Consider the following 26973-nt stretch of genomic DNA (forward strand, 5'->3'; position numbering starts at 1 on the left):
AGTTTCAGTGCATCCTTCAGCAGGAGAGAAAAGGAGAAGGAAGGCTGACTACCCAGAGGAAAGGCAACACAGCACATAATCCTGAAAACACCAGGAAAATTCAAAACAATATAAAGACTCACTTTCAGTCACTTATTTTAGACACTGTGTTTTATTATGGTGAGAGATCTTAAGACCTGATAAAATTTTGTGAAGATAATTGTTCACCTCTACAAAACTACAGCCTTTCCCTCAGGAAAAAAAAAAAAGGCAAAAACCAAGTTGTGAGAAACACTTATATTAAAAAGAAACTTAAAAAATAATAATAAAACCTAAAAACTTATTCCTAGTGTACTGAACAGAAGCACAAATAATTTCAAAATCCTTATTCCAAGAAGCATCTTGAGAAGCAATGCTTTCATGATAAAGGGGTTCCAGGGACATAGTACACTCCTCAAAATGAAAAAGAAATTATCATCCAAATGAACCTTTTTTTCCCCCTGTAATACTGGAACCTAGAGAAAGCTTATTAACGCGATTATTTCTTTTAACAGTGGTCCAAAGTTCTTAAGCAACATTTATCAGCAGCAGTAGCTCTAAGAAAGCAGCTATACACCATTACTGAATCATACCTCATAACAGAATGATACTTGACTCCAAAATGTATTTTGTGCTGCTAAATTACGCCAAGTATTACTCTCCTTCTAAAAATTAACATGTTACAGATACAATGAAGTACAAGCATGCTTCACAGAGATAACACTAAGATCAAGAAGTATGAAATGCAAGAATCATGGAGCAGTACCAATTCATCCACCTTGAATATATCAAATACTTGCATTTGCAAATCTTCACCTTGCACACACACAAAGCAAATGCAGCCTGGGGTAGGGCAGAGAGGGCACAGAGGGGAGGGCAACTTGAGTAAAAAAAGTCTGGATGGGTACCACACCTGTGCTGTGAGGTGGAAATAATGATGGTGTGGAAAACTTTATTCTTCCATCCGGGGACTTCTAAATATTATTTCAACTGCTCCCTAAACACTTAATTACTGCAGGAGTTGGCTGGTTGGGGCTTAGGGGGCAAAAAGCACCTCTCTTTGGATCCTCATTAAAGTACAGAAAAATTAAGCTTTGACTTTCACAATTCATTAATGATGACAGGGTGGGAAAAGGCTGCACTTCCGTCTTTGCTAGAACTCAACTGGGGAGCGCTTTATTCGCGGCTGCGTCAGGGAGACAGGGAAACACCTCTCTCTAACAGGTTGTCACACATCTTGGCAACCAGGACAGCCATCTATTTAACAAACACAGTAAATGCTGGGATTTCCCAATTATCTTGTTCTTGAATAAAAGTGGCATGAGGGTAGAACAAAGGTGTTGGATTTACTTTGATAGCTGAAAAGAATAATTTTCTGTAATATCTGCCCTTTTGACTTGCATAGAAAAGATGTTATTTTTCATTTATCTCAAGAAGTTGACATTCAAAGTTTGTTGAGACCCTACCACCTTTATTCACAGAGGCATTTCCTTGCTGCATTTCACTTGCAGAACAAAAGCACAGAAGAAACACCTGATGCCAAACTAAATTCAGAACTTCCATGGCTGGTAACTCTTATTCTAAATTTTTCTAAGCACATTTGCAGACTCTGAGCTTGAGGACTACCTGCATGCCAAGTTGCAATGCCTGGCCAGACCACGCACTCAGCAGAAAGTTATGTTGGCATTTCAAAGTTGGAGTGAAAACATAGTAATTTCAACTCTAAACATAGTTTTTATAAGTTAACTATGAAATTTTTAAAATATGAAGCTGTATGTGGAACACCTGATTTTTGTCAGTCACTGCCAAAAATCACAGACCACTATATTAGCAGAAAATAAACTGGAAACAGGAAAAGAGGGAGGGCTCAGTTTCAAGTGTCATCCTTGCTATAAGATCCCAAGAGATATTGATTTTATCACCCTCATGATTGATGAAAGCAGTTCTAAGGAAAGAGCTCTCTAAACTATTTCAAAGCCCACTGTAGCTCATCAAAAATGTCAGAGGCATCTCTGAGCCTATTAGGGTTGTATTTTTCAAACCTCTGTGGTTCTCCCCCCACCACCCATGTCCTTTGCATGTATAAATTTTTGTATTTTTAAGGGTCTTAGTGCCACCTTTTCATTTGCTCTTTTCGTTTACCAAGATGTACTCACACAGGAAATAACTGGAAGAAAACAGAACATTCCTAACTTGCTCAAACAAGACATTCAGTACAATTACACGTTATGGAAATGACATAACAAACACCGCCACAGTTCAACAATAAAGCAGTTATGAGCCCTGTAGCTTTTTAAGACATTAAGGAAAAGAAGCAAAGAAAACTCAGATTGCATGATCTCAAGCCGTATGCCACAGAGACTACATGAGAAAATGAAAGCTGCTAATCTACTTTCCAAGTGAAACATTGTAGGTGATTGCTCTAACCTGGGGCACAGTACATTCTCTCTATGGCATCGTTGTCACAGGAATCTTCAACCTCCCTCCACCTGCTAAAATACGTTAGCTGAATGTGTCCTAAAAACAAAACGACAGGAGAAATCAAAACATTTTCCCCTTCCATTTTCTGCAGAAGTGAACTGTAATTACTCCTTTTGTAGCTAAAAACAGTATCATTAAGAATAATGGCATCATTAAGTACTAGAAGCTATTACTGGGGGTGAATTTGCTGCACTGATAATGAAGCTCTAGACAGGAAATGAAGATACTAATTACAAGATAAAACGCCTACTCAGTTAATTGGAAGCAACAGCGAATAAAAAGAAATGCATTTGCAAAAGTTCCTGACCTCTATCATTCAATAAGATGTTGTTTGGGTTCAAATCGCGGCACACAATTCCTTCTCTATGTAAAGCATCAAGGGCTACCACCATTTCAGCTGCCCATCTTTGAATGCAATCCTCTGGGATATTAAACCTGGAGGTTAGCGCTAATCTTTCGTCGAGGTCCTGAAAAATGTGATGTATTTCCTTCTGCCCTGCTCCTGCTACTTTGTCTTCCTTCTTTGGTGTAGTCTTTTTACTTTCAGCTGCTGGTGACATAGCTGAGTCTGTCTCCTCTTTCCTGCTGTCTTCAGTTTGATTGGAAAACAGCGACACTCCTTCATTCCTTAGCACGTCTGTGTCCAAGCTAACCTCTGGAGCACCTGAGAGCGGGTTGGAAACACATGAACTTTCTTCTTTGCTTGTCTTGTTTAAGGAGCAGGCCCCAAGCTCTTGGAACAGAGCCCCATCTTCTGAAGCACCTACCTCTTGGTCAGATGTAAAGAGGGTCCCAAGAGCTCCCTGAGTGATACCACTTTGCTCACTTGCTTCCTTGTAGGCAGGATCGCCCACTTCTGGTGCCACATGATTTGGCTCTTGATCAAATGCTTTGCATGGCTCTGCAGAATTATTTAATTGCAAGACATCAGGTGTTTCTAACAACTTTACTTCTGACATGTCCCTATCAGATTTTGTAAACTTTGCTGGCCTTGACACGGCTGGCTCCTCTGTTTCATCAGACATGCCTGGTAAGTTTATTAGGAGATCAGGCCTTCCTTCATCAATGCTATTCACATCATCAAAAGCAGCATCCTTAAAGGAGATAACTGGCACAGAGTCATTTGAACCCCTGCTCACAGTGTCATGAGCTTTCACACCCATTTTGCTCTCCAGGGCATCCAAGCTTCTGTCGTGATCTGGGACAGAAAACAATGGCTTTAAAGGCTCTGATTTCAGGTTATATAATTTTTCTCCAAACTCAAGCCCTAGAAGCTCACTAGTGCTATCTTTGCTGTCTATCCTGAAGAGCTCCATGGGGCTGTTCTTGGATCTAGTTAACGAGTCCAGTATCCTAGAAGGGCTGGCTATTTCTGACTCGGCATCATCGATGAACAGCTTTCGTTCCTGAGGTGCAATCTGGGAGGTGAAGCTGTCACTGCCAACAACACCGCACTTCTGCAAGGAACTCCTGTCTTTGGTATGCAGCCCTTCACTCTCTGCTTTAGCCACTGGTTCCTCATTTAGGGAGCCAGAGTCAATTTTTTCCTGCCCATATTCATTGCATAACGTTAAATAACTAGTGGTGCACTCTTCTTCTGAGCTGGATGCCGAGTCCATCCACTTGGAACTCTCCTGACCATCTTCCTGGTTGCTGCTGTCATCCTGAGAGCTTGGTGTCAGGCTGCTCCTCAGTGGGACCACCTTCAGCATGCTCTCCCCATAGCTTTCTCTGGAATCAGTGCTGCTACCAGTTTCTTTAGGAGGAGGTGTTGGTTGCTCCAGGTAAATTTTAGTTGAACTGGATGTTCTGGATTCAGGAATTTCAAAGCTCTCTTCAGGACTTCTGTTTAAGAACTTACTGACATAAGACCACAGTTTCCCTCCTGAAAAAAAAAAAAGAAAAAAGGGAGGGGATCTCTTAATTTCACTCAAAAAAGAATTTTTTTTTATGAAACAGAAAAATATCCTCACTCTCACTATACCCTTATGTCCACAGAGTTATTTGGATCTGCTACCCAAGCAGGATATAATTACAGGGACCACAAATTGCTTATCACACAGATTTGTATTATTACATAAATATTTAAAAAGAGCTGCATCTGAGATTCAGGTGCTGCTTTTTTTGTTTTTAAACTTCAGTAAAGTCTCATTTCAGAGTGTGTCTCAAGTTGCAAAGTGGTCACTACTCTCCACCTGCTGCCTCTAAAGAAGCAGAAACTAGGGAAGATCAAATTGTTTAGTGCCCATCACCCTCTGCCTACGCTGAATAATTCTGTATCACAGCTCTAAACTCATCAGCAACATTAGTGGAAATGGACTGAAAACTAAACAGCAAGTTCAGTAAGGCAAATTACCATATTAGCAGGATATTTTAAGGGTCTGTGTCTGTCTTTGAGGAAATTGGTGTTTTTAGTTAAATATTGATATATTTCTTCCATTAACTTTAGAATTCAAAAAAAGCTTTTTTATGCTTTGCTGCACCACACAAGGATTTATCAATACTTTAAGTTACACAGGCAAACAGCTCCTTCACAGCATCTAAGAAAGTTATATCTCCAAAAATAAGTTACATTTAAAAAATACAAACCAGGACTCTTCATGTTTCCAAATGCTGCACATATTAAAAAAAGCTCACAGACTTCAAAATGTAATTTTAGCAAAATAAATCAGGAAGTTACTGTACCTCTTATATGTGACAAAGAATTTGGCTTAAAGCTAGCAAGTCTCCTTTGATAGGGAGAAATGCAATATCAAGACATTTGAACTTAAAAGACTGTACAGAAATTCTGGAAAATGCAGGAGTTTGAACAGAATCTTTGTAAAAGAAAAAATAAGTATCCATCCCACTGGGCATCTGCAAAGTTGGCGTTTTTCTGTTGGATTTTTGTTACTTATTTGGAGAAAACAGAGTTTTATATTTTTCCAAAATACATTCCTTAATATTTTGGAGCTTTTTAAACACTCTCTTTATCAGTCAAAATTTCTTTAAAAAGTACAATAAAAGAAGAAACTATTTATCATTGCCTAGGAACAGATTTTCTATACTCCCAGGTATTTCAAATAAAACTTAGCAAAGACAGAAAAACCTTGACACTTTAAAAAATTAATTTGAATAATATAATGTGAAGTTTTCCTGCCCTTCATCCCCCTGGCTAAGACAAGACTTGTTTTTCAAGGGGAAAAATATCTCACTCGTTGTGGTGAAAGTAAGTATATTAAAAACACTAAGAGGGAATACTATCAGCTTGAGCCCAATGGTAAAAATGAAAATTTAGGTCTGTTAATCCACATGGGTTCTGCCCTAAGCGCAAACAGAGTTAGCACCAGGTCAGGATGACCCTTGCCACCTTCTAGAATGCCATGAGAAAGGATGCCAGGTAAACCAACAGGAGCAAAGGGAAGAAATGCTCACAGAGAAAGGAACAAGAACTGCTATACTGACCACAGCAAATATAAGCAGTTCAGATGCTTAACAGGAGGTGCACTCAGAATGTGCACCCCAAAGTGTGCCCTGCCACAGCAGCAGGGCACAGCCCCTGGGTCCCTCCCAGCAGAGCAGCGAGGCAGGGCACTGACTGACTCTGAGCCTGCCGGGGCACAAGTGACCCCAGGCCCTGTGCTGGGGACACCAAGGGCCCTGGCCCTGCCAGAGCTGCCTCACGAGCAGGATTTCAGCCCTGTGAGAAACAGGGAGCCCTTGTAGGCTCTTCAGGTGAGGCCACTTGCTTTAAACACAACAGGTCACACAGCAGCGCAGCAGGGCAAAGGCAGAGGCAGCCTGCCCTCAGAGCCCTGCAGCTTACACAGCACTTCAGGATTACTGGTCTGCAGGTGATTTGGTGAAAACAAGAGTTGTCCATCCCATAATCACCAGCAGTTATTTTCTAATGTTATACTTCTACATTTATTCATATTTTTGCTATAAAATGGCAGGGAGATAAAAAAAACAGAAACATGGATGAGAGAGAGAGCGAGAAGGTACATAATTTTTACACATATGAGAGTTTATCCTCTTTTTCACACTTTTATCCATAACAGTTAATTTCCTTTAAAATTTCAATTAAATTACTTCAAGTACTATAATAAAATAACTTTGCCCAGTTTATTAACTAGGCATGGAATTATTCAGGTCCATTTTATACCAAAAAATAAAATCTAATTTGAGAACCACCTACAGCATTTAATAAAGCACACTCTTTAATAAAAAATTATATAGTCTCCCCATCCCACCTGCATTAGGATTAATTAGTACAAGCTAAATATTTTCACCTACATATTACTAGTGTTTATCACAAATTTCTTCTGAAAACACAAATCTCAGGTGTCAAAGTGTGTTTGCAGACCATGACCCATGAAGACTCATATAAGATTTCTGGAGCTTTGGGAAGTGTCTGGCACCTCAGCCTCCAGGTATGGCTTTATCGCAAGTATGAGCACCATCAAGTGCTTCCTCTGCAGGAAATTGTAAGAAAAGATCTTTCTAACAGAGGCCTGCCTTGAGCTTTGACCCAGGGAGGCAGAAAGCTCAAAACCTTCTTCCTGTGCTCTTCTTGTCACATCTTTTTCCTGTGTCATTACTGGACACCAGGTGTGCTTTTACATGTGACACCTGAACGGCTCTCACTGACCCAAATGTTTTGTGCTCCTACACTAAGATAAGAAGGGGCTGGGCTGCCCAGCAATATGAAGAATGCAAGAATTATCCTTGCACAACTTAAGTTTTTCACCTATTGACAAGTCAAGCTGCTCTCAGGACAACTCCTGTCTTCAGCTCTCTCCACCTCACTTCATGCAAGATTTCATGCAGCCTCCACTAGATTTGGGCTTCTAAGAAATTGGTTTACTGCAGCTTAAGGGAAACCCAAGAAAGATTAAGGAAGGAAAAAGAGACATGTTGGGATCAAGACTTCAAAAATCCACAGAAAAATCACTGGCAGATTTGAGAGGCTCAGTAAACATAAAAATTGCAAAAGAGAAAAAAAAATCTCTTTATTTTTACAGTGTTGAGGAATTCACCACTGTCCACTTGCGAAAACAGGGAGAACTGCAACAACTCATTTGTTTTTGCAAATCTATTATCTTAGGTTTTCAAAAATAAGTTTTTCATTATTAATGACTTGTATTTAAAAACCACACTGGAAATGACTACTTATTGCAACTCCAAACTTAAGAGTTAAACACAAGCAAACAAAATAAAACAAAACAAAAATTATGTCCAAATATGTTAACATACATATATTTCAAGATTGGCCTCCTGGTCAAGTGGAAATACGTAAATAAATGCCATGCAATAATTGTGTTCTATAGTGAAAAAACAACAATTTCATTCCTTTTTGAAAACATTCAATCCAGGGTCAAACAAAAGTGATATTTGTATCTGCGTATGTAATTATGCCTTTATGAATGACATACTAATAATCTTTCCCTCTCTCCCCATGTGTTGTGTAAGATCAAGAAAACCCATTAGCAAACCATGCTAATATAGTATCAGGAATCTATAAAAACTAAAATTACAGAAATCAATCCAAACAAGTAAGCTTCAGTCACTGTCAAATAGTCCAACAGACTAAATAACTATAAAAGCTACAGTATTAAGCTAAAGTTTATTAGTGTTTAATGCAATTTCAGAACTATATTATTAACATAACGAATTATTGTTTTCTTCTACCATGAACTGATTCTACAGCCAGCCTAGTTCAGTCTTTCTGATTTTATAAGCACATGAAAATCATGAAGTTCCACATTCTTCTGCAGTTATTCAATGAAAAATTTCTTATTTGCAGTGCCATACTTAACCACATTTCCAGCATTCTGGAGCTTATACGTCTGCTTCTAAAGGCAGAATCTAAAAAGTTAGTGTCCAAAATAATCAACAGGAAATTCAGCATAAAGTTACCAAGTGATGAAGCTGAATAGGAATCTTTTGTATTCTTTGAAACATTTCTGCAGCTTTTTTATTAATAGCACTTGATGTAGGACCACCAAAAAGAAAATAAAGAGACTATACAGTCTGTATGACAGAATAAAACGAAACCTAACAGATCGGCAAATTTGTTTCCTAAACATATTTTTGTTCCAGCTGACAAGGAAAATTCATGACCAGTTGGATTCTTCCTCGCCCAGTGCTAAGACATTTCCCATTTCAGCATCACATCCTGGAAGACTGGCTGACTAAGGAGACATATTCCAAAATAAATCAATAGCTTTTGCTAGCTTGGTCCATGAGATTATTCCCAAGGATGAAGTACTGCAATTCTCAAAGAAGTGGAATGAAGCTAAGAATGCAGCAGTCACTGTATTTAGCAAATCCCAAACAAAGTCAAAGTGAACAACCCAGGCTTCCAAATAACTGTACTGTGATAGGGAAGAAAAACAGAGTACTGAAAGACATATAATTCAATTATTCTACAAAACTGGGCCCAACTCTCTACATCACTGCATAAGGATTTGTGTATGGCCAGGACTTCCAATCCCAAACCATGCACCTCATGAGAATCAATAGCCTTCCTTGCTGGAAAAGGAATAATTTCATGGTTTTCAAAGAATCACTGTCCTCCTTTTGAACAGAGACACGCCTGCTGGTAAACTTCACCACGCTAATGCAATGGCTACAAAAGTGAGGCTTGCACAGTTCCTAGGCCAAAAGCAAAGCAAAGCACACGGGCACTGCCACGGCACAACAGTCTTCCACAGCATCCCAACAGCAGGCACAGTGCAGCTGCAGCTCCACGTGAACGGGAAGCTGACCTCCTGCCTAATCTCTAACATGACAGTAGTTACAAGCACCAGAGTCCTGTATCTGCAGTCCTGTATTTCCAGTGCTGCTGCTGAATCTCTGCTGCAAGGTTTGCTAGTTTAGGCAAAGCTCCAATGCACTTGGAGCAAAAGCAACTATTCCAAAGCAGCCTCCTGAAAAAGTCACTTGCCAAGGAGCATATCACCTTCCCTACATTTTCTGATTGCTGTCAAATATTTACAGCTAGCATTATCTCCTCTCCTAACAACAAATCCCCAGCTTTGCAAGCCAGAGCGCTACCGTGGCACTGTCTATCATTTGCTGCGTGAAGCAAGCCTCTTCAGCAGGAAGTTTCTTGAGTGCTCTCCAGATTGATAGGAACTCCAGTTTGTTTATGCTTAAAGAGATTTGACAGCTTCTAACAGCCACTTAAACTTTGATGTCCCATGGAAGCCCCCCAGCCTATTTTTGAAGCATCTGTTTCTAAAATTTCTGTTGTTAGTAGCGCCAGGAAGAAGCGAGGCCTTATTAACATCAGACTGGCTCTCTCCCACACTAGAACTTGGCAAGTGCTTTCCAAAAAAGCTACAAGATAACTTTATGGACTTTTGTGATTCTGATGCATCCTTGAAGCCTCTCGCTGTGGCCAGGAGAAAAATCTCTAAGAGAATCCAAGACCTCGCTCACCAATTCTAGGCATTCAACACCATCATGATTTACCAAAACAACCCACCATCCAAAGTCTTCCTCTTGAGCCTGTGGTCAAGCTTGCAGAATTCCATACAAAACCCAACAGTGCTGCTCTTAATAATACAGTTAAAATATACTGTGATCAGGAAAAAGTGAGCAGCTTAGCAAATATATATTGTCCATTCATATATTGTCCATTCAAACCTCTGAATTTGCTACAATGAGCCACTGCCCATTTAAATTAATATTTTACCCTTCAAACTCACAATGGAGTAGTTAATATACCTAACATCATAAATCAGTACCACTTATAAATTTGACTAGCACAATCTGCTTTCTTATTGGAATAGAATTACTTGGAGTATGAATATTTAGAGCATTCTTAAGTCATGAAATAAAATTTCAAGAGACTATAACTTAAAAAGTATTGTCCTAGAAATTTTTATCCTTTCCCAACATCAACTACAAGCACGTTCTCTATTCATATCTGATCTGAGATGGACAAAATTTAAAATAGGTTTGTCTATAGGAATTCCTGGTATTATTATCCATATAATTTATAGAATAAGTACTACTAATGTAAGACTGATCTGATCAAGACCATCATCAGTGGGGTGAGAAGACTACTCTGCATATAGTGCAGCACAACTTTAGCCCTATTTTTATTCATCCTTTATTCACACAGAGTTAGGAGCCTTTCTCCTGAATCACTTTCCAGCATCAGTGTCATAGCAGGGTGAGGACCAGTGGCCATTGCCCCAGTTTGGGATTTGGAATCAGCCCCTACATCTGCAATACACTTATTGAATATATTCTCAGGCTATTTACTCATCACTGTATACCCCAGCTACCCCTCTTTTCAACAGAAATATTATATCACTCTTCCTCTCCCTTTGCATGTTCTGAGCCCAGACAGTAGGTTCACAAAAATGAAGGAGCTCTGTTCATGCAATGTCTCTGTTTTTCTTACTGTTATCAAAATAAAAATTAACACTTCCAGAAGACTGTCTTTGTCAGCTGCTCACATTAGGCCTTCCCTAAAATTTTTGTTCTTATATCTGCCCACTTCTCCCACAAAATTCCACTACTACTCCACTCACTTTTCCATCTGTCTCAAGGAAGAACATTCTTCCTAAAGAGAAGAACAAAACTGTAGGACTTCTGAAACTACAGAAGTATTACGAAGACTTTTTAAAATTATGTAATTATGCTAGTCTTAAGGGCAGCTGGTATCTGACAAGGGTTGTGGGTGGGTTTTTTTGTTTGGTTTGGGGCTTCTTTGGCTGTGGGCTTTTAAAAATACTTTTTCTCTGAACAAATTGTAACAGCAGCTTAGGTGAGAATCTCCCAATTATCTTGTGCATTATTATATACACACCTCAAAAAAAGTGCTGCACTGTACAGAGCAGCACTGTAAATTCCCAAGATCACCATCAGGCACTACTGCAATGTGAGGCTTTTCTTCCTGCATCAGTGCTCATGGCAAAACCAAGTCACACATTGCAGAAACATTCATTCCTGTTGCAAAGCTAACTTTAACTGGCCCCATATGACAAATTGTTCAAGAAAAAGCCAAAATCTAAGTTATTAGGGGAAAAAAAGAAATCATATTCAATGTAATAAAATTATCTTCTCTATCAGTCAGCTTAGTTCCTTCACATCACCCATTCTGTCTGAGTTATTAACATTTCCTAAAAAAAAATTACTATTAGCAACCCCAAAATTTATATTCTGCACTCATTCTAAACAAATATGGGTAATTACATTTAGGGACTATTTAAATCCAGGTGTTAGACAAAAAAATCAAAATGTAATTATTTTGTGCCACCTGTTCCCTGTACATTTAACAGGAATTTTATAAATAGTTTGAAGGCACAACTCTGTGGTTCTGCTTTGAACTCCTGTGTGATGCCACTAGCTATTTTCTTAAAAGTCCAGATCAGAGCAATATTAACCAACAGGAAAATGCTCATGGTTTTTAGCAGAGCTATTAAATTCTTGTGCAAATACTTGTCATTTTAACTAGAAGATGCTAAAAAGATTTACTAGTCAAAGTTTACGAAAGTAGCCAAAGACTTTACTGTGAGAGATAACTGTAAATAATGCATATAGTTGTTGCAGTCAAAGCACTCCCTCTCCTGTAGAAAATAAACAGTTGGAAGCTTTCAATACTGCTACAATTCAAGTAACCCATCAGGATTTGAGGCCATTTGAAGCAGAAATCAGATCCACCACAGAATGAGAGAGGATAAGGGGGAGGGACAGAGGAATGGAGTGGGGTGCCTTACATGACATCTCTCTGCCACACTAAAAATATTTTAACTGGATGTATGAAAGATTAATTTGACAATGAAGTGCACCATTGATTAAAACTGAAAACCTTTGACTCTTTCCAACAATATGCTTAAAGGAGAGACAAACCTTCTGCGTGCTGCAGCACGAGGAAGACAGACTCCTCAGAGATGATGTACTTGTGCAGACACACCATGTTGGGCACGCAGCGGGGGATGATGGTCGTTCTGCTCCTGCTGCACTCACTACTTTTCCTTAGACCCTGACAGAGAACAAAAAGGTCAGTTGTACCCTCAGTTGCCTTTGGAGCCTGCTGTGCTCTGTGTTTATCAACCAAACTAATCTATCCGAGTTACTCTGGGCTTCAGAGAAACCACTCATCTGCTGCTCTATGCCCCTCGGTCCCCCGAGGCTGTGCTGATGGCATCTGGCGCGTTTCCAGAGAACAGAAGATGGCACAAAGCTGCCATTAAAATCAATTACATGGGTCAATGTTTTTATTAGAATCTCTCTCAAACTAAGTCATCAGGATGACACTCAGTTATTTCCCTGTGACCTTTTTTTAAAATTTTATTTTTGCGCGTGACCAAAAGACACTATTAAAAAAATTCAATTCAAGTCTTAATGACAAAAGAATGCCTTAGCCTCACAGGTAATCCTCACATTTCCATTTTACTTTACTAAAGACAGCAACCACCTCAATAAAAAGGAAAGGATTAGTCTCCTTGAGAGGAAATGATTTTTGGGAGGTAGCTCAGGGATGAAGTTGCCAGAAGTGAAAAAATTGACGTGGGAGGGCGGAAGGGAGGGGAGAGAGAAAGAGAAAAAAAATTATGTCAATAGTGTGACCTATTACAATATTGATAAACATAGGCATTTACATGGGAAATTCAATGTTACCCTATCTGCCAGTAGATAATGTGAAGTTCTAATATACAATATTCACAAATGAACCTTTATAAGAAACAAACAGGTTTGATGTATCCAACACATACAAATTCAAAGGCCAATGCACAAAGTTAAGGAGGGTTGTAAGCCAGATCTGAAGCAAAGTCACAAAATGTTAACAAGTAATTAAAGCTTCATGTTTGGGACACAGCTTTTTTTCCATCCTTCCTGCCATTAGCAGTGGAATTCATGTCAAGGGGAGCCTGAAGTAAATGGCCACAAAAACAATACTCATAACTAAACCAGTTCTCAGCATCACAGATGTTCTGAGCCCACTGGGGTCTTGATCTGAACACTTTCTGAAACATAAAAGAGTAATGCAAAAAATTTTATTCTGACCAAATAAGTGTACAGACACGTGGTGGGTTAGTAACATTAAACTCAGTTATCTCAGACTATTGATGTAAAACATAAGGAAACAAATTTGAGGAAGGCTAGTTGTACATTTCATCCAGAACCCACTTTGGCCAGCAGGATATTCCTCAGCTAAAGAAGACCAAACACAAAGTGAAGTGGATGTGCTTGGATTAAGGAGAATTTTCACCTTTGTCAGATGTCATGAGCCACCAGATGCTTTAAAGATGTTTTAAGCAGCACATTAAATGTGTGATTTTTTACCAAAGTCTGCAAAGGTGTTGGCCTCAATAACCAGAAGCATCTCAGGTGACTAAACCAGCACATCTGAGCACTAGGGATGTTAGAGAGAAAGGAAAGGAATGCAACCAAATACTGACAAAATAATTCCAGGGCACTTAATATGTATTACCATAAAAACAATATATTGCAGGGATACCTCTATAAATTACATACAAATTGATCTTTGTGTGGTGGTATAATTTCAGAGGCCATATAATAAAAGATTTTACTCACCTTCAATATAAAAGTCTGCTGTGTTCTAGTATCCATTACAAGTAAAACCTAAGCAAAAAGTAATCAGAATTTATTTAGGATTCACAGGAATAAGCGAACAAAACATAGTTCTCGAATCTAATATTGAATACTCTTACAAAGAAAGTGATACAATCAATTTTAAAATTAAACCCCTGCAGCATACAGACTTGACAACCAATCTTTTTTTTTTTTTTTAGCAAAAAGATGACAGGATATAGATCTCTAAAATTAGGGTAACAACAACAAAAAAAGAGGTTTTATTTAGAGAGAAAAGTGTGGATGGGTTTGCTGCAGAGAGAAGAACACCTACAGCTGGCAAAGAGCATCTCTGCTAGCAGGGCATCACCTCTACTGAAAGCACTTTAAACACAGCAATGAGAGAAGCACTAAATAGCACCTACACTCTTAGCAAGCTCTATTTGGTTATGTGTTGAAAACAAAACAAACAAAAAGATATGTGTGTGTTTGTGTGTGTGTATATGTGTGTGTGTGTGTGTGTGTGTGTATACATTTAGGAAATTGCATCTTTAGAAAACTGGAACCCTCCACCTTCAAGTCACCCTGCTCAGGAATTAAGTGTTTTCAAACCCTAAGAACACACATGTGCTTAAAAAGCACCAGCTGCAAGACAGCCACACAAGCAGCACAAGCTCAATCCTCCTCTAGGAACAAGAACGTGCCCTCATTGTTTGTTTACAGCAGACATTGTAAGCTTCCAGTATAAATATTCACATATAGTTATAGCAAAATATTTAGGCTGCAAAATCAAACTCCTAAAGGGCTTCTCTCCCTTGCCTGCACTGGGGTTACCTAACACTGGGTTGAACAGACAAGATGCAGCAACTCCAATTGAACAGACAAGGAGCAGTGAAGATCAGGTCAGCTTGCACCCACAAAGACTTCTTGCAGAGGAAAGACACGTCAGGAGCAACACAGCTTCATCGGGTGGCAGAAGGAGAACACCACCCAGCCTCCCTCAGCTCCCTGCTGCAAGGGGCAGCAATGCAGCCATGCTCTGCTGTCTCTGGATGGCAGCATTCAAAACCTACTTCTCTCCCCATTGCATCTCAAACATGAGAAGGAGAACTGAAGTATTTTCTAATAATTTCTCTCTCACACTCTTTCTCCAAAGTAAATGAAGTCACAGACTCTACCCCATTTCAAAGACCTCCTCTTTTACTACGGTTGCAGGTAATTTTAAAGCTTTTCTGTATCTTTGGGGGGAAAAATATCAACAGAAGTTGGTGCTACTGAGATTTTTTTGACAAAGGAATGACACACAGTTTCCATTTCAAGGGCATGGTAAGGAAAGGCAGATATTCCCAGTCTTTTGAGATTGCCACACAACTTTTCAGACCTCTTACACAGGGCTTCCAGAAACAGTGGAAAGCAACTCAATAAATAACAGCTATAAAACCGGTTTTGTTATCCTTGCTTAACCAAAAGGTGTAAAATTAAAATTAAAGAAAAACACAAAACCACACCAACCAACCAAAGAAAATCAACAGAACAAGAGAAAAATAAAAGGCAGTTTACAAGAGGTGCCAAAAGAAGATAAAAATCGTTTGGAAACATCTATGTGTTTACAATCACTCTCTTTCCTCTTCTCCCAAGTTTGTTTGCAACTAGACACTGTTCACATTGAGGCAATAAATACGAGAACATATGTGATTTTTTTTTTAAATGTGCCCTTTGACTGTCAATATCTCCCAAACAGGTGTTGGCTAAATGATTATAAATTGGCCTCTGGATACACCTCTTCAACTGAGCCGTACAGGACTGGCGATAATATAATTAGACCTAAAAACATCAGGCTGGTGAATGCTTTCCATCTGTTTGGCAATAATGTTTAGTTAACAATAGTCTTTAAAAGAAGCACCTTCAACTTCAGTTCTTAAAGTTATTTATAGGGCCATTCTTAACACACCACCACTCTTGCTAACAAGAGCTTTAGCCACTTGGAAATTATTAGCCATACAGCTGTATATGAAAAGGAATGGCAGCATTTAACATCTGTATCTCTCCAGATTTACAAGCACCATCCTCATTTAAAGTCATTTCTTAATGAACAGTTCCATGGTCTGTATTAATATTATAGTTGCATGCACAAAAATCATAAGGAGCCAAACATTTTTTTAATACCAACAGTAGGCCAATCAGTAATGAAGCTGTCAGCATAAAGGACAGAATAATAGCTTCTTTAACCCTCAAACAGGATTTGTTCATTTGTAGAGTAGAAGACACCAATTTAAAAACTGCTCATGGGTTTGCTCACCTTTATAAAGACAAAAATCTAATTTGGTACTAATTTGATACAATTGTCTTTCCAATAAAAGGCTCCTAAAGCCATCTTTTATTCCATGATAAAACAACTGCTATAACTAAAACTGTCATGAAATAATTACCTTTGATAGCATACCTTATTGCACAAATACAATTAATGTATTCCTCCCTTTCATTTTTCACACTTGCTTATCAGCACTGTATTAGCATATGGTGCAACAGAAGAGATTACTGAGCCCTCTCCCCGTAAGTTGAGGTACAGAACCACCACACCAAGGCCAATAAAGCAGGCAGCAGGTCCCTGTAGGGTAACTTCATCTGCTGCTATATTGCAGCATCAACACGAAAGCAGCAGTTACTGTTTTATACCTGCAATTACAACAACTAAGATGCCTGTGCCTTTGAGGTTAACTACCTACATGAACTACCCAGTCCAACTAACCAGCTCCTTTCTTTCTGCTTCCTATCAAGCATCCCACCTTCCCCGAGTGACTAACACCTCATATACAGCTCCACTTCATTTTAGGAGCAATTATTTCTTTGTTGATTCAGTACCAACCTTTGGCAAGACTTTTTACTTCAAAAGGGACTCCAAGAAGCCCAGGAAGAGCCCTGGAAGTAACTTCAGAAATTAATGTACTAATGGTCCATTTGGCCCTGGCAGACTGCAGACTTTACATGGGCCCACCAAATCAAAAACTTGTTTCAAGGGAAAGCATGTAATAATGCATGCATTATTACAAAGATGTGGTTAAGCCAGATTCTCCCAAATAATTAAAGAACAACATGAATGAGTAAGTCACTCAGAAAGCTATTTCAGGAAGGGGTAAGTCCAGGAAACAGAGGGTCACAAGTATATTTGCTTGACTTTTTATCACTCATCCAGAGCACAGAAAGGTCAGCAGCTCTTGGATGCATTACAACGCTGCTGCAGAAGGGTACAACTGACCCAGGTGCCAACTTACTCTCCTCACTTCATGCTATAGCAAATTTATAGACAGCAGTGCACCAAGTCTCTTGTTTGCATTCCTTCACACTTCTCTCCCATGGCAAAAGTGTTTTTGTAACTCTAAGATTCCTTTTTAAAATGCAAAGTGACAAGTCCTCATCCTAAAGGCACGATGGGACAAAACAGGATTCCACAGAGCATTCCCTAGGACAGAACTCTGCTTTTCTCCAGAGCATATCACACAGAGATGCTGGCATTAGCCTAGGCTGCTTCTAGCTCACAGAGCTGACAGAACCTCTTTCACCATATAAGTTGTAATATTTAACTTCTCCTAACAATGAACTGTCAGCTGTAACATTCAGCATCCTGTCTCAGAGAGGAGGGAGAAGAAGGCACAGCAGGGCACTCCTGGACACTGAGCAACTAGACTGTGACACAAAAGGAGACAAGGCAAAATCCTATTTGTAATACTAATGGATGAACAGAGTCAAGGTCCACATGCTGGCTCTTACAGTTCTGTTGCTTACTCATTCTTTCTCTATTTTTTTGCACTGATGACAACCTCAACACGGCCAAAACCACTGACACACAAATAGCAATCACTACAAATAAATATCTAATGTAAATAAGTATCTTCAGCAGCACAGACATCCTAATTTTGTACAAGCACTGGAGCTCTCAGGAACATCCCAAAAAACAAGTGAACACAGCAGCACTGCATGACAGCATCTCAGTAAAGTGCAGACAGCAATACCCCTCCATGATGCCAAGTAGGATTACCTACTTGTGAATTTTATTTCCCTTCCTAAGTCAAGAGTTAATTCTGATGCTGACAGCAGCTACTTAAAAAAATTAGCTTCTTAGATTTGATTTACAGTGTACCAAACAGCTTAGAGGAAAATAAATTCAATTCAATTCAATACAGTAGGTCCAATTAATTGGAGAAAAATAAAATAAAACCTTCTTGGTAAATAACCATAGTCTAGCTTTAAGAAAACAGTTAATTTTAAGATCCTTTAAAAGCACAGAAATTAGCAAATGTTTCGGTATGCTAATTTTTTTTAATTAAAAGATATTTCTGCAGTAAAAGCTCTTTCATATGCACTACTGATTCTTCATCAAACGTTAAGTTTCCAACTTAACACCAGTATAGCCGGTGGCAGCCTGAAGGTTTACCATCTGCTGCCACCCAAAGTCACGGTGGCCACCTTCAGAACATATGCATCAAAGCCCTGAGATAAGAGACTGAAGGAATACTGCAGAAGTCAGCATAAGGGGGAGCACAGACCCAGGGGCAGGCAACAGGCAAGTCACCAGGAAAAAAGAACACCGTGAACCAGCAGTCACCCCAGCGAGCACCCAGCCAAGGTCATGGGGGACAGCACTGGGAGAAGGAAGGGCTGCTCTGAAGCGCGCTGCTCTCCCGCGGGTGGCTTTAGCACTAACACACAAATCTGTCATACTGCACACATTTGCTTCTCCAGCTCCCCTTCCTTTTCTGGGGATTTTTTTACCTCCTCCCTTCTCCCCTGACCAGCATCTCAATACTGATTTTTTTCCTAGTTTCTGTTCTTTCAGGACATAGCACAGAACATACCTATGCTTTTTATTTACCAGAGCAGCTTTTAACGCTAATCAAAACAAACACGTCAACACATTTGCTTACAAAAATGTGACTTTAAGTTCACTAACACTAGTGAAAAATAGCTGGTGCCTGATCAAAGACAATTGAATAAGATCTCTTACAGCAGTACCAGATAGCAGAAAGGTTTCTAAAACAAACCACAGCTAAGGGATTACTTTAAAACCAGCTCCATTTTGTTATTAAATTGCTGCTTTACACTGAAAACACATCATGTAAATATTGTCACCAGTGGTCCACCTATTAGCTCTGCTTATACCCTTATCTGCCAAACAAATGTACCCTTATCATAGGATAGATACTCTAGCAAAAGTCCTACAAACTTGAATATGTATCAGATGATCATCTAGGATTTTTTTTTGTGTTTACCCCACCAGCTGGAAAATGCTGTAGTGACAGATGACAAGGAATGAGACACATCATCCACCTGATCCCTGGCACAAGTATTTGGGACTGCAAGAAAACCTCAGCCGGGGCTGGAGCTCAGCTAGCTGGGTGCTGCACTCCGGACACGGCTGTGTTGATGGGCAGGAGCAGGGGTGCAATTCCTCCTGCTCTCCTCAGCTGTGCTGGCTGTCACAAGGCTACCAGGATTAAAAGATCTACTTAACACAGATTTATTCTTGTCACTTTTCAGATTACACCACCCGGACTCTCACTCATCTCCCTCTGTCGTTACAGAAAGAGATTACATTTGGCTAATATGTATGAAAAATGTGATTATTCCTTATCCTTGTACCTGTGCAATATGAATTATCTTCAGTTTGCAATTATTCCTCCTTTCAAACCATTATTCTAAGGAACTTACAGCCTGTATATTCTATGACTTGGAATAATAATGTACTTATAGGACAAATGGTGCAGCTTTAAATAATGAAAATGCTAAGAAAGCAGCATATATTCAAATTCGAATTTTTAAATACTTGGAGTCAGTTGGTAATAAAGAGGAAAGTCCATTTTCTTAAAGTAAACTAAAAACTGGCCAATAAATTACAAATGGTGAAATATTAACCTAGAAAATATATCTGGCAGGTTTTACTAGTAAAAGCATTTTACAATATGAAATGCCACTGGCATCCCACAGCAATTGCCCGTCACAAATTATGTATTAAGCAACTTAGTAACAATTAGGAAGACAAACTTGTATAATCTTGCTTTAAAAGAAAATATCTCAATAATTTATTTCTTTCTGAAGGCCTGAAGACATATAGTACAGCCTGCAGAAGAACATTCAACAATGCAATTTCTTTTTTCTAAGGGCAAGGGCAAAATTTCCATTACTCTACCAAATCTCACTCAAGTCAAAAGAAATTTTAGTGAGACAAACAAGAAAGAAGTTAGAGAGAAACTAAGGGTTACAACAACAAACACAGAGAAATATTCAGATTTGTGTAATTGGAAAGATTTCAGGAAAACAAGTGGCAGGTGTTTGGGGGCAGGGAAGAAAGGACAGGATTCTTTCTAGCTGGAAGAGAGACTACATTTTAAAGTTGAGCAAGCTTTGTTACTTGGGGCTTGAAACCTGACAGTAGCTTAGGAATAATCCCACAGCAGTAGAGAAAGGAAGGTGGTGAGCCAAGAAATCAGTTTTGACAACACTGTAGTTGGTTTGATTTTGCAGGACTTGGCAAACCACTTAAGAAAATAAAAGGTTACCAAAACATAAAACCAGCTCTTAAAAGTTTATTTATATGAATAGTTACTATTATTACTCAGTTTCAGATTTTCAACATTTTTGCCACTGCTATTTTCCATTATGCCCCATTTGTATGTACATTCCAGTTCCCTTTCCCCCACACTTCTTAGGCACACACAGTCACTCATTCAAATCTGTAAGATGATCTAAAGGTGCTCAACAGAGTGCACCTGAGAGCCAGGGGAGAGAAAACATCTGCTACGGTCAACTCAGTTTCACAGCTGCAACAGTCTTTAATCTCACCTGACAATAAAAGGCTGAATATTTAAGTTCCTAACAAACGCTAACAGGACATAGTGAGCTATGTTTGTTACTTAGGCACAACACCACACAGGCTGCCATAAGAAGGGACTGTTCCTCCTACCCCTCTGATTAAATTTCATTAGAACTAGCCATAACCTGTTTGAATTCAACTCTGGGTCTGCAGATTATGCATGTGAAGTTGACATATATTCTACCTATTTCTGCCTTTTGGCACTTTCACTCATTAAGCAGACAAGTAGTGATCACACTTCATAAATAATTAATAATATTAATTTGGTTCTCCTGTGTATTTTTAAAGTCACTTCACCAAAATGTACAGCCACCAGAATTAGGACTTCTCAGGACAGCATGTGAGACACAAAAAACCCTATATTCACAATTAACAGAATTGCTTCCATTTTCTAAAAAAGGTTATCTGTCGCAGAAACTCCAAAAATAATTTTACCACAAGGCCCTGATGAGAGTATGTGATTTTATTAGGTTTCATAATAAAGCTTAACAGTGTATTGAACAACAAGCTCAAATGGATGGACAGCTGTGGAAGAACTGAACACAGCCAGTACCAGCACCGACAGTGTGCCTTGATGGGGGACCAGGGAGGGGATAGAAGAGACATGAAAGACAGCCATTGGTTACAGAGGCATAGTTATTACTTAATGCACTCTGCTTTCAAGGTGAATCTTTAAATTGAATGAATCTAAATAACAGAGGGTTCTAAAGAATAAGAAATTGGGTTTGAAACAGCATTGTGAAGGTATCCAGCAGCACCATAACAAAGTCGCTTCTTTAGGGGCCCGTTGTAGCTTCAAAGGAAAGATTTGCCTAGGGCAGAAACTCAGCACAGAACCTGCAACCTTGATTTTTAATTAGGCAAATTTTGAAAGCAAAACTATTCCCTATTCCAAAAAAAGAAGTTTCCTACTTTAAGGTACATGAGATGCTGAAATAATTGATCACTTGTAATTGGTGATAACAATAGCTACAATATTTAGGTATTTGTTTCCAATGCAGTACCTCTGGTAACATTAATAAGAGCCTTGCTGCTCAAACAGCAGCACCTCACATTCCAAAACGCTTGCAGGACAAAAGCCACCTTTACAATTAGATTACACCTCCATTTTCAGAAACCTACTCACAGGCAGTCTCTTTACATATTAAACATATAAAAAAACCTGCAAACACCACCTCCTTACCTTTTGACACCATGAAGTGAGCAAACACAGCAGCAGCAGCAGCAGAACTCAAAAAGGAAAAAAAAAAAAAACCAAGAATGGCTTCCTCAAGAAAAATCTAAGTCCATTTTAGTCTACTTAAATAGTCAGATTTATACTACAGCCTTTGCACAAGAGCAAAAGCAGAAGGATGGGAGGCAAAGCACATATGGGCATAATTCCCTGAATTTTCACAATAATTTAAAGAGCTTAATAATGTTAAGATCGCTAACTGTCTCAGATTTAGCAGAAAAAGGTCAACGCAACAAAAATTATTGAGGTGACAAGGAAGGTGAAAGGGCAGACAGGGAAAGAAAGATTGCACATGGGGAATAAACTAAGCTAAAATTAAATATCTAATCATTCTGCCTGGTCTAAAATAGTTTGAAAAACCCGGAGTTTCAGGTAGCAACAAGCATTTTGTCCCTGAAAATGAAGCCAATTCAAAACACTTGAAGAGGCTTCAAACGAAGAACAAAGAGTGACATTACTCTAAGGGAAAGCACTGAACCTTTCAGCATTTGAATGAGGGAAGGTTAACAGCTGGTTTTCTCGAGGCAGCACTGTAGCAGGCAGACACCACTCTGGGCTTCAGCAGTGGGAGAACAAGTCTGCAAACCAACCAACACCATTTTCAAGTCGGTGTGTTTAAGCCAGTCTTGCACAGGGTTAGTCAAGCCAGCAGTTACAATGCCAGTGGCTCATTACTACCCACACACCCATTCTCTGCTGAAACCAAAGCAGCTACCTTAGGGTTTGAATGGAAGATTATTTTCCAGCAAAACTCTGCGTGGTGCTGAATCAGTTACAGCCTTGTGCCCAAAAGCACAGCATCTTCAATGCCAGCCCTGAAAATCAAAATCCATTTTCAGGAACAAGCACACTATGTCATCTACTTGGCTGCAGCAAGGATACTTACACATTGATTGGATTTCTCCATGATGAGAGCTTTAGGCATAGAGCTTCCATAGCTCTATGGAAGCAGAGAAGGAAGGAAATGACAGTGGTGGTGAGGAAGGAAGGGAGATGGTGCTTTAAACCAAAGGCAGGGCCATCATCTCCAGCCCGCAGATACATCTGCACACTTTTGTTTCATACTCACGTGCATTTTGTGTATGCATTATAAAACCAAATAAAATATTCTCTGGGTTTAGAGCAGGTTTTCATTTGCCTCACAATTTTACAGACCCCTAGAAATATATGCTAAAAAGCAGCATATTCAGAATAAGGCTAAGATTGTGATGTGAGAATCAGGAAGAAGGAACTCAAGAGTACAAAGACACCTGAAAGAATTTTCTACACAATAATTAAACATGAACTCTGAGCCCTATGATACTGTTCACACAGGAGCATTCCAGCTGTATACACAGGCCTGCTACTCCTTGCATACATCTCCAACTCTGAGAATCTTGTGGTTTTGTCATCATTAGAACCCTCATTCTCCCCAACTCTGCTTCAAAGATCTGGACATGTTCAGCTCACACCTGGGACGCTTACTGAAATTGCTCAGAGAGAGCTAAGGAGATCTGGTACCACCAAGGATTGCAAAAGCTTCATTCTGATCAAGCATCTTTTCCAGTAGCGGTTCATTAGCACTACACAAGAATGGAGATATTGAGAAAATCTTTCTTGATCCATTTCCAACATTTCTGCAGGCTCACTCTGTCAGAATAATTCACAAAATCCATGCATACCGCATCCATTTAGTGGCTACTAACTTAGCACCTACTAACAGGTGCTACAGATAGGTGGTCTTTCCAACATGTCTCTCTGATATGTATACAGAGTGGAATACAGGTTAAATTCTGTACTTACAACTGAGGAAAGAAGATACAATGAATATGAACTCAGAGATTAGAAAACCTTGTGTGCTATAAAAACAACCATAATACCTAATGTATACAGCCCCCTAAGGAGAAGTTATCAACTTATGCACACAATTACAACCAAACAGGCAAAGAAAAACAAAAACCAGTCCCAATAGCTAAGTTCAGTCCAACAAGAAAAAGAAACCAAGAAATACAGACCTCAAGGGATGAGCCACAGGTTTTTGATGCATGTTACAAATGCATAAATTGACCATGCATCAGTAGCTCATGCACAAACTAGGGACTACATAAGGAACTATCAAAAGGCACAAGGGATTTGGCACAGCAAAAAGGAAACGAGCCGTTACAGTCTGCATTAGCCACTGTCACACTGCTGAATAATGCATCATCTTAAAAGTATTTGGTAAGGTGGTAACTAATCAGCATTATCAAAACAACCCAACAATTCTTCTGGTCTCTTAATTAGGCTTGCAAAAAAATCCGTATGGCCCTTTACTGTTTACAGAGGGGTATTATCCTGGGATTCTGGAAGACATTATTTGTATGACTCAAAAATAAGCTTGGCTTCCATGCTGAATCTCTGTCTTGGCAAGGGATTTCAATTCTGAATTCTCAGGGAAGGAGAACAGTCATGTGTGTCCCCAGCTCCCATTTCAAGTAAGAGTTCAAAGGTAAGAATTTCTACCCTTCTATATTTTCAGTATCCACCAGACTGTTCAGCTGAAAACACATCAACCTGTCCTTACCCCAGAACAGCAACCATGATTTCATTTTCGAAAAACAGGCCTCATCCTATTGAATGCTACCAAACATGTACCTTATCCTTTAAGCTCAAATACATTTTGCATGACCTTACATGAATTGCTTAGATAAAAGCCTTTTTTTCTTCTACTTTTGTTATTTTAAAGTGCAGATGCATTTGAGTCATTTTCCCCTTTTGTTTCATATCCTTAAGATCCACAGCTTCAAAGACAAAATGCCAGCATGCAGTCGATTTATGACTGAATTCTTGAAGAGACACTGAAGAATTACCTTGTCAATCACCCCAAGGACTCTGAAGGTCTTCAGTTCCTCGGCAGGGCTCCTTAGGTTCCAAGAGGGCCTTGAACTTAGTGATCCTGGAGGCTAATGGAAGATATCAAAGATTACACATCAATCAGGGTGGTACTTGAAGGAAGACTGCCTGCTGAAGCAAATGCCAGGCCGAAGGAAACTAAATTTATCATAAATCAGAGAGACTGAAGATGAAAGGAGAAGTTTTCTGTTTGTCCTTAGTGGGGGGAAAAAAAACAACCTGCAAGTAAATAAAAGTCAAGATAACACTGAAAACAAAAAATTAAAAAAGAAAAAAGCAATGAATTTTTGTATTTTCTATGCTTAATGGAACTCAGCAATTGATTACTTAGTTCTTACCACATAATAATAATCAATCAAAGCCTTATAGGTATTCTGGGTACAAAATAATTCAGAGATCACTGAGGAGGAGAAAGCAAATTAGAGGCTTTTTAAGCCTGAAGAACATAAAATATAGAATTATAAATAGGGTTCTCTTGCTCTCTGGTGGGCTTTATGAAATCCTTTTAATAATAAGGTGCACAACAGAAACGATTCGTAAAGCTGCCTTAGAAAAAGTAACTAGCTATGTATCATTAATCTAGAAATTAACACCACAGCAAGAAAATTGGCACAGGTGCTAACTATTCAAGTAGTTAATATGCAAATACACATAGATGTTTGTCCATAGTGTGTTTTGTAGTTTCTCAGAGCAAATTCAAAGCTTGCATGTCAGAGGGGGGAACAACGTTTCAACTGGAAGCCTTTTGGGACAAACTTCAACATTTTAAGCATCCCATATACCTCTGGCATGTGAACAAATATTTTCAACAGTTTCTAGATGCCAACTGAGAGAATTTATTAGATCTTCCTCCAAAAATTCAACATGTAGCTTCTAGTAGAACCACAGACCTGTACCTCACAAATAAGGTAACTTCATCTGCAGAGCTGCTGAATGCCAAACTCCTTGGAAGCATAATCTGGCCTCCCCAAGTAGCTTTCTATCACACAAAGGTGCAAAGGAAGAGGAAGGTGAGCATTCTGAGGCAATATTTAACAGCTGTGTCACAAAGGAAAATGGTTGGTAAGCAAATATGCTGTGGATTAAATGCTTGAGTATCAGAAAAAAATCAAAAATGTTTCCCCAATGATGAGAAACTCCAAGATCCTGAACTAGGCAGAGCGATTTCCTGCCCCCCTATTTTTACCCCTCAGGCATCCTTACTGTGCTATCCTCAAAGGCCAAAGCAACTCCTTGAAGCCTTCCCCATTCACTCAACAACATTCTCTCCTTCCAAATTCCTTCCTAAAAATCAGTACTTATTTAAGGACTGATTGCCCACAAAATCCAAAAGAAAAGGTCATAAATACATGTTCAAAAAGCTTAGAGAAAAGTGTGCTTTTCTGGGCTCGGTGTTTGGGAGTTTATAAGTTATCTTCATTTTTTTTGTATGGATCTGATAATTGTTTTGTCACATAAACCACTGCCAAGCAGGAATACCAACAGCAGTTGAGAGAAAACAGCTCAGATTCTACAATCTAAAACTAAAGCCTTTAACAGGAAGAAGTATAAAAAAAGAAAACTTTACATGAACTATCTTCTCCAAACCTAATTTCGGTTCCACATTCCAGTGAGCTGTTGAAAGTATTTTGAAAGTGTGCAATTTTTCTGCAATAATGAAATACTTCCTTTGAAACAAAGAGTTGTGCTAACACAGTTTATTCATGACAAGATTTCAAAAGCATTCTAAGGAAGACATTTAAAGGAAGAGAACGTTTCCTAATCCTCTAGAATACTATAAAAGATTTTCACTTCTATCTGCTTGCTATTACATTGTATAACCATTCCTCAATAATCACGCTTTTAAAATTTTCTCTTATAAATAACATTTCAACCATTAATTACATTCATGCATCTCTACAGAAGTTAATAGTTGTCTAATAATGCTATACAATCATATTTCTGCACCCATCCTATCCAAAGAGCC

At 39.0% G+C, this 26973-nt stretch overlaps 1 protein-coding gene across 6 annotated transcripts in view; it reads right to left on the reverse strand.

Annotated features, from left to right (window-relative positions):
- The window catches only part of RPS6KC1 (ribosomal protein S6 kinase C1), an 86499-nt gene that overhangs the window by 15451 nt on the left and 44075 nt on the right, over positions 1–26973 (reverse strand). For all 6 annotated transcript variants that reach the window (XM_068185712.1, XM_068185709.1, XM_068185714.1 and 3 more), the window contains 5 exons: positions 24965–25057; positions 14038–14085; positions 12349–12481; positions 2807–4384; positions 2446–2535 (listed from right to left, as the gene is read on the reverse strand). In XM_068185712.1, coding sequence (XP_068041813.1) covers positions 2446–2535; positions 2807–4384; positions 12349–12481; positions 14038–14085; positions 24965–25057 — 1942 coding nt within the window. The remainder of the gene's footprint in view (positions 1–2445; positions 2536–2806; positions 4385–12348; positions 12482–14037; positions 14086–24964; positions 25058–26973) is intronic.

This window comes from Anomalospiza imberbis, chromosome 3 (genome assembly GCF_031753505.1).
Source record: "Anomalospiza imberbis isolate Cuckoo-Finch-1a 21T00152 chromosome 3, ASM3175350v1, whole genome shotgun sequence".
Taxonomy (NCBI): domain Eukaryota; kingdom Metazoa; phylum Chordata; class Aves; order Passeriformes; family Viduidae; genus Anomalospiza; species Anomalospiza imberbis.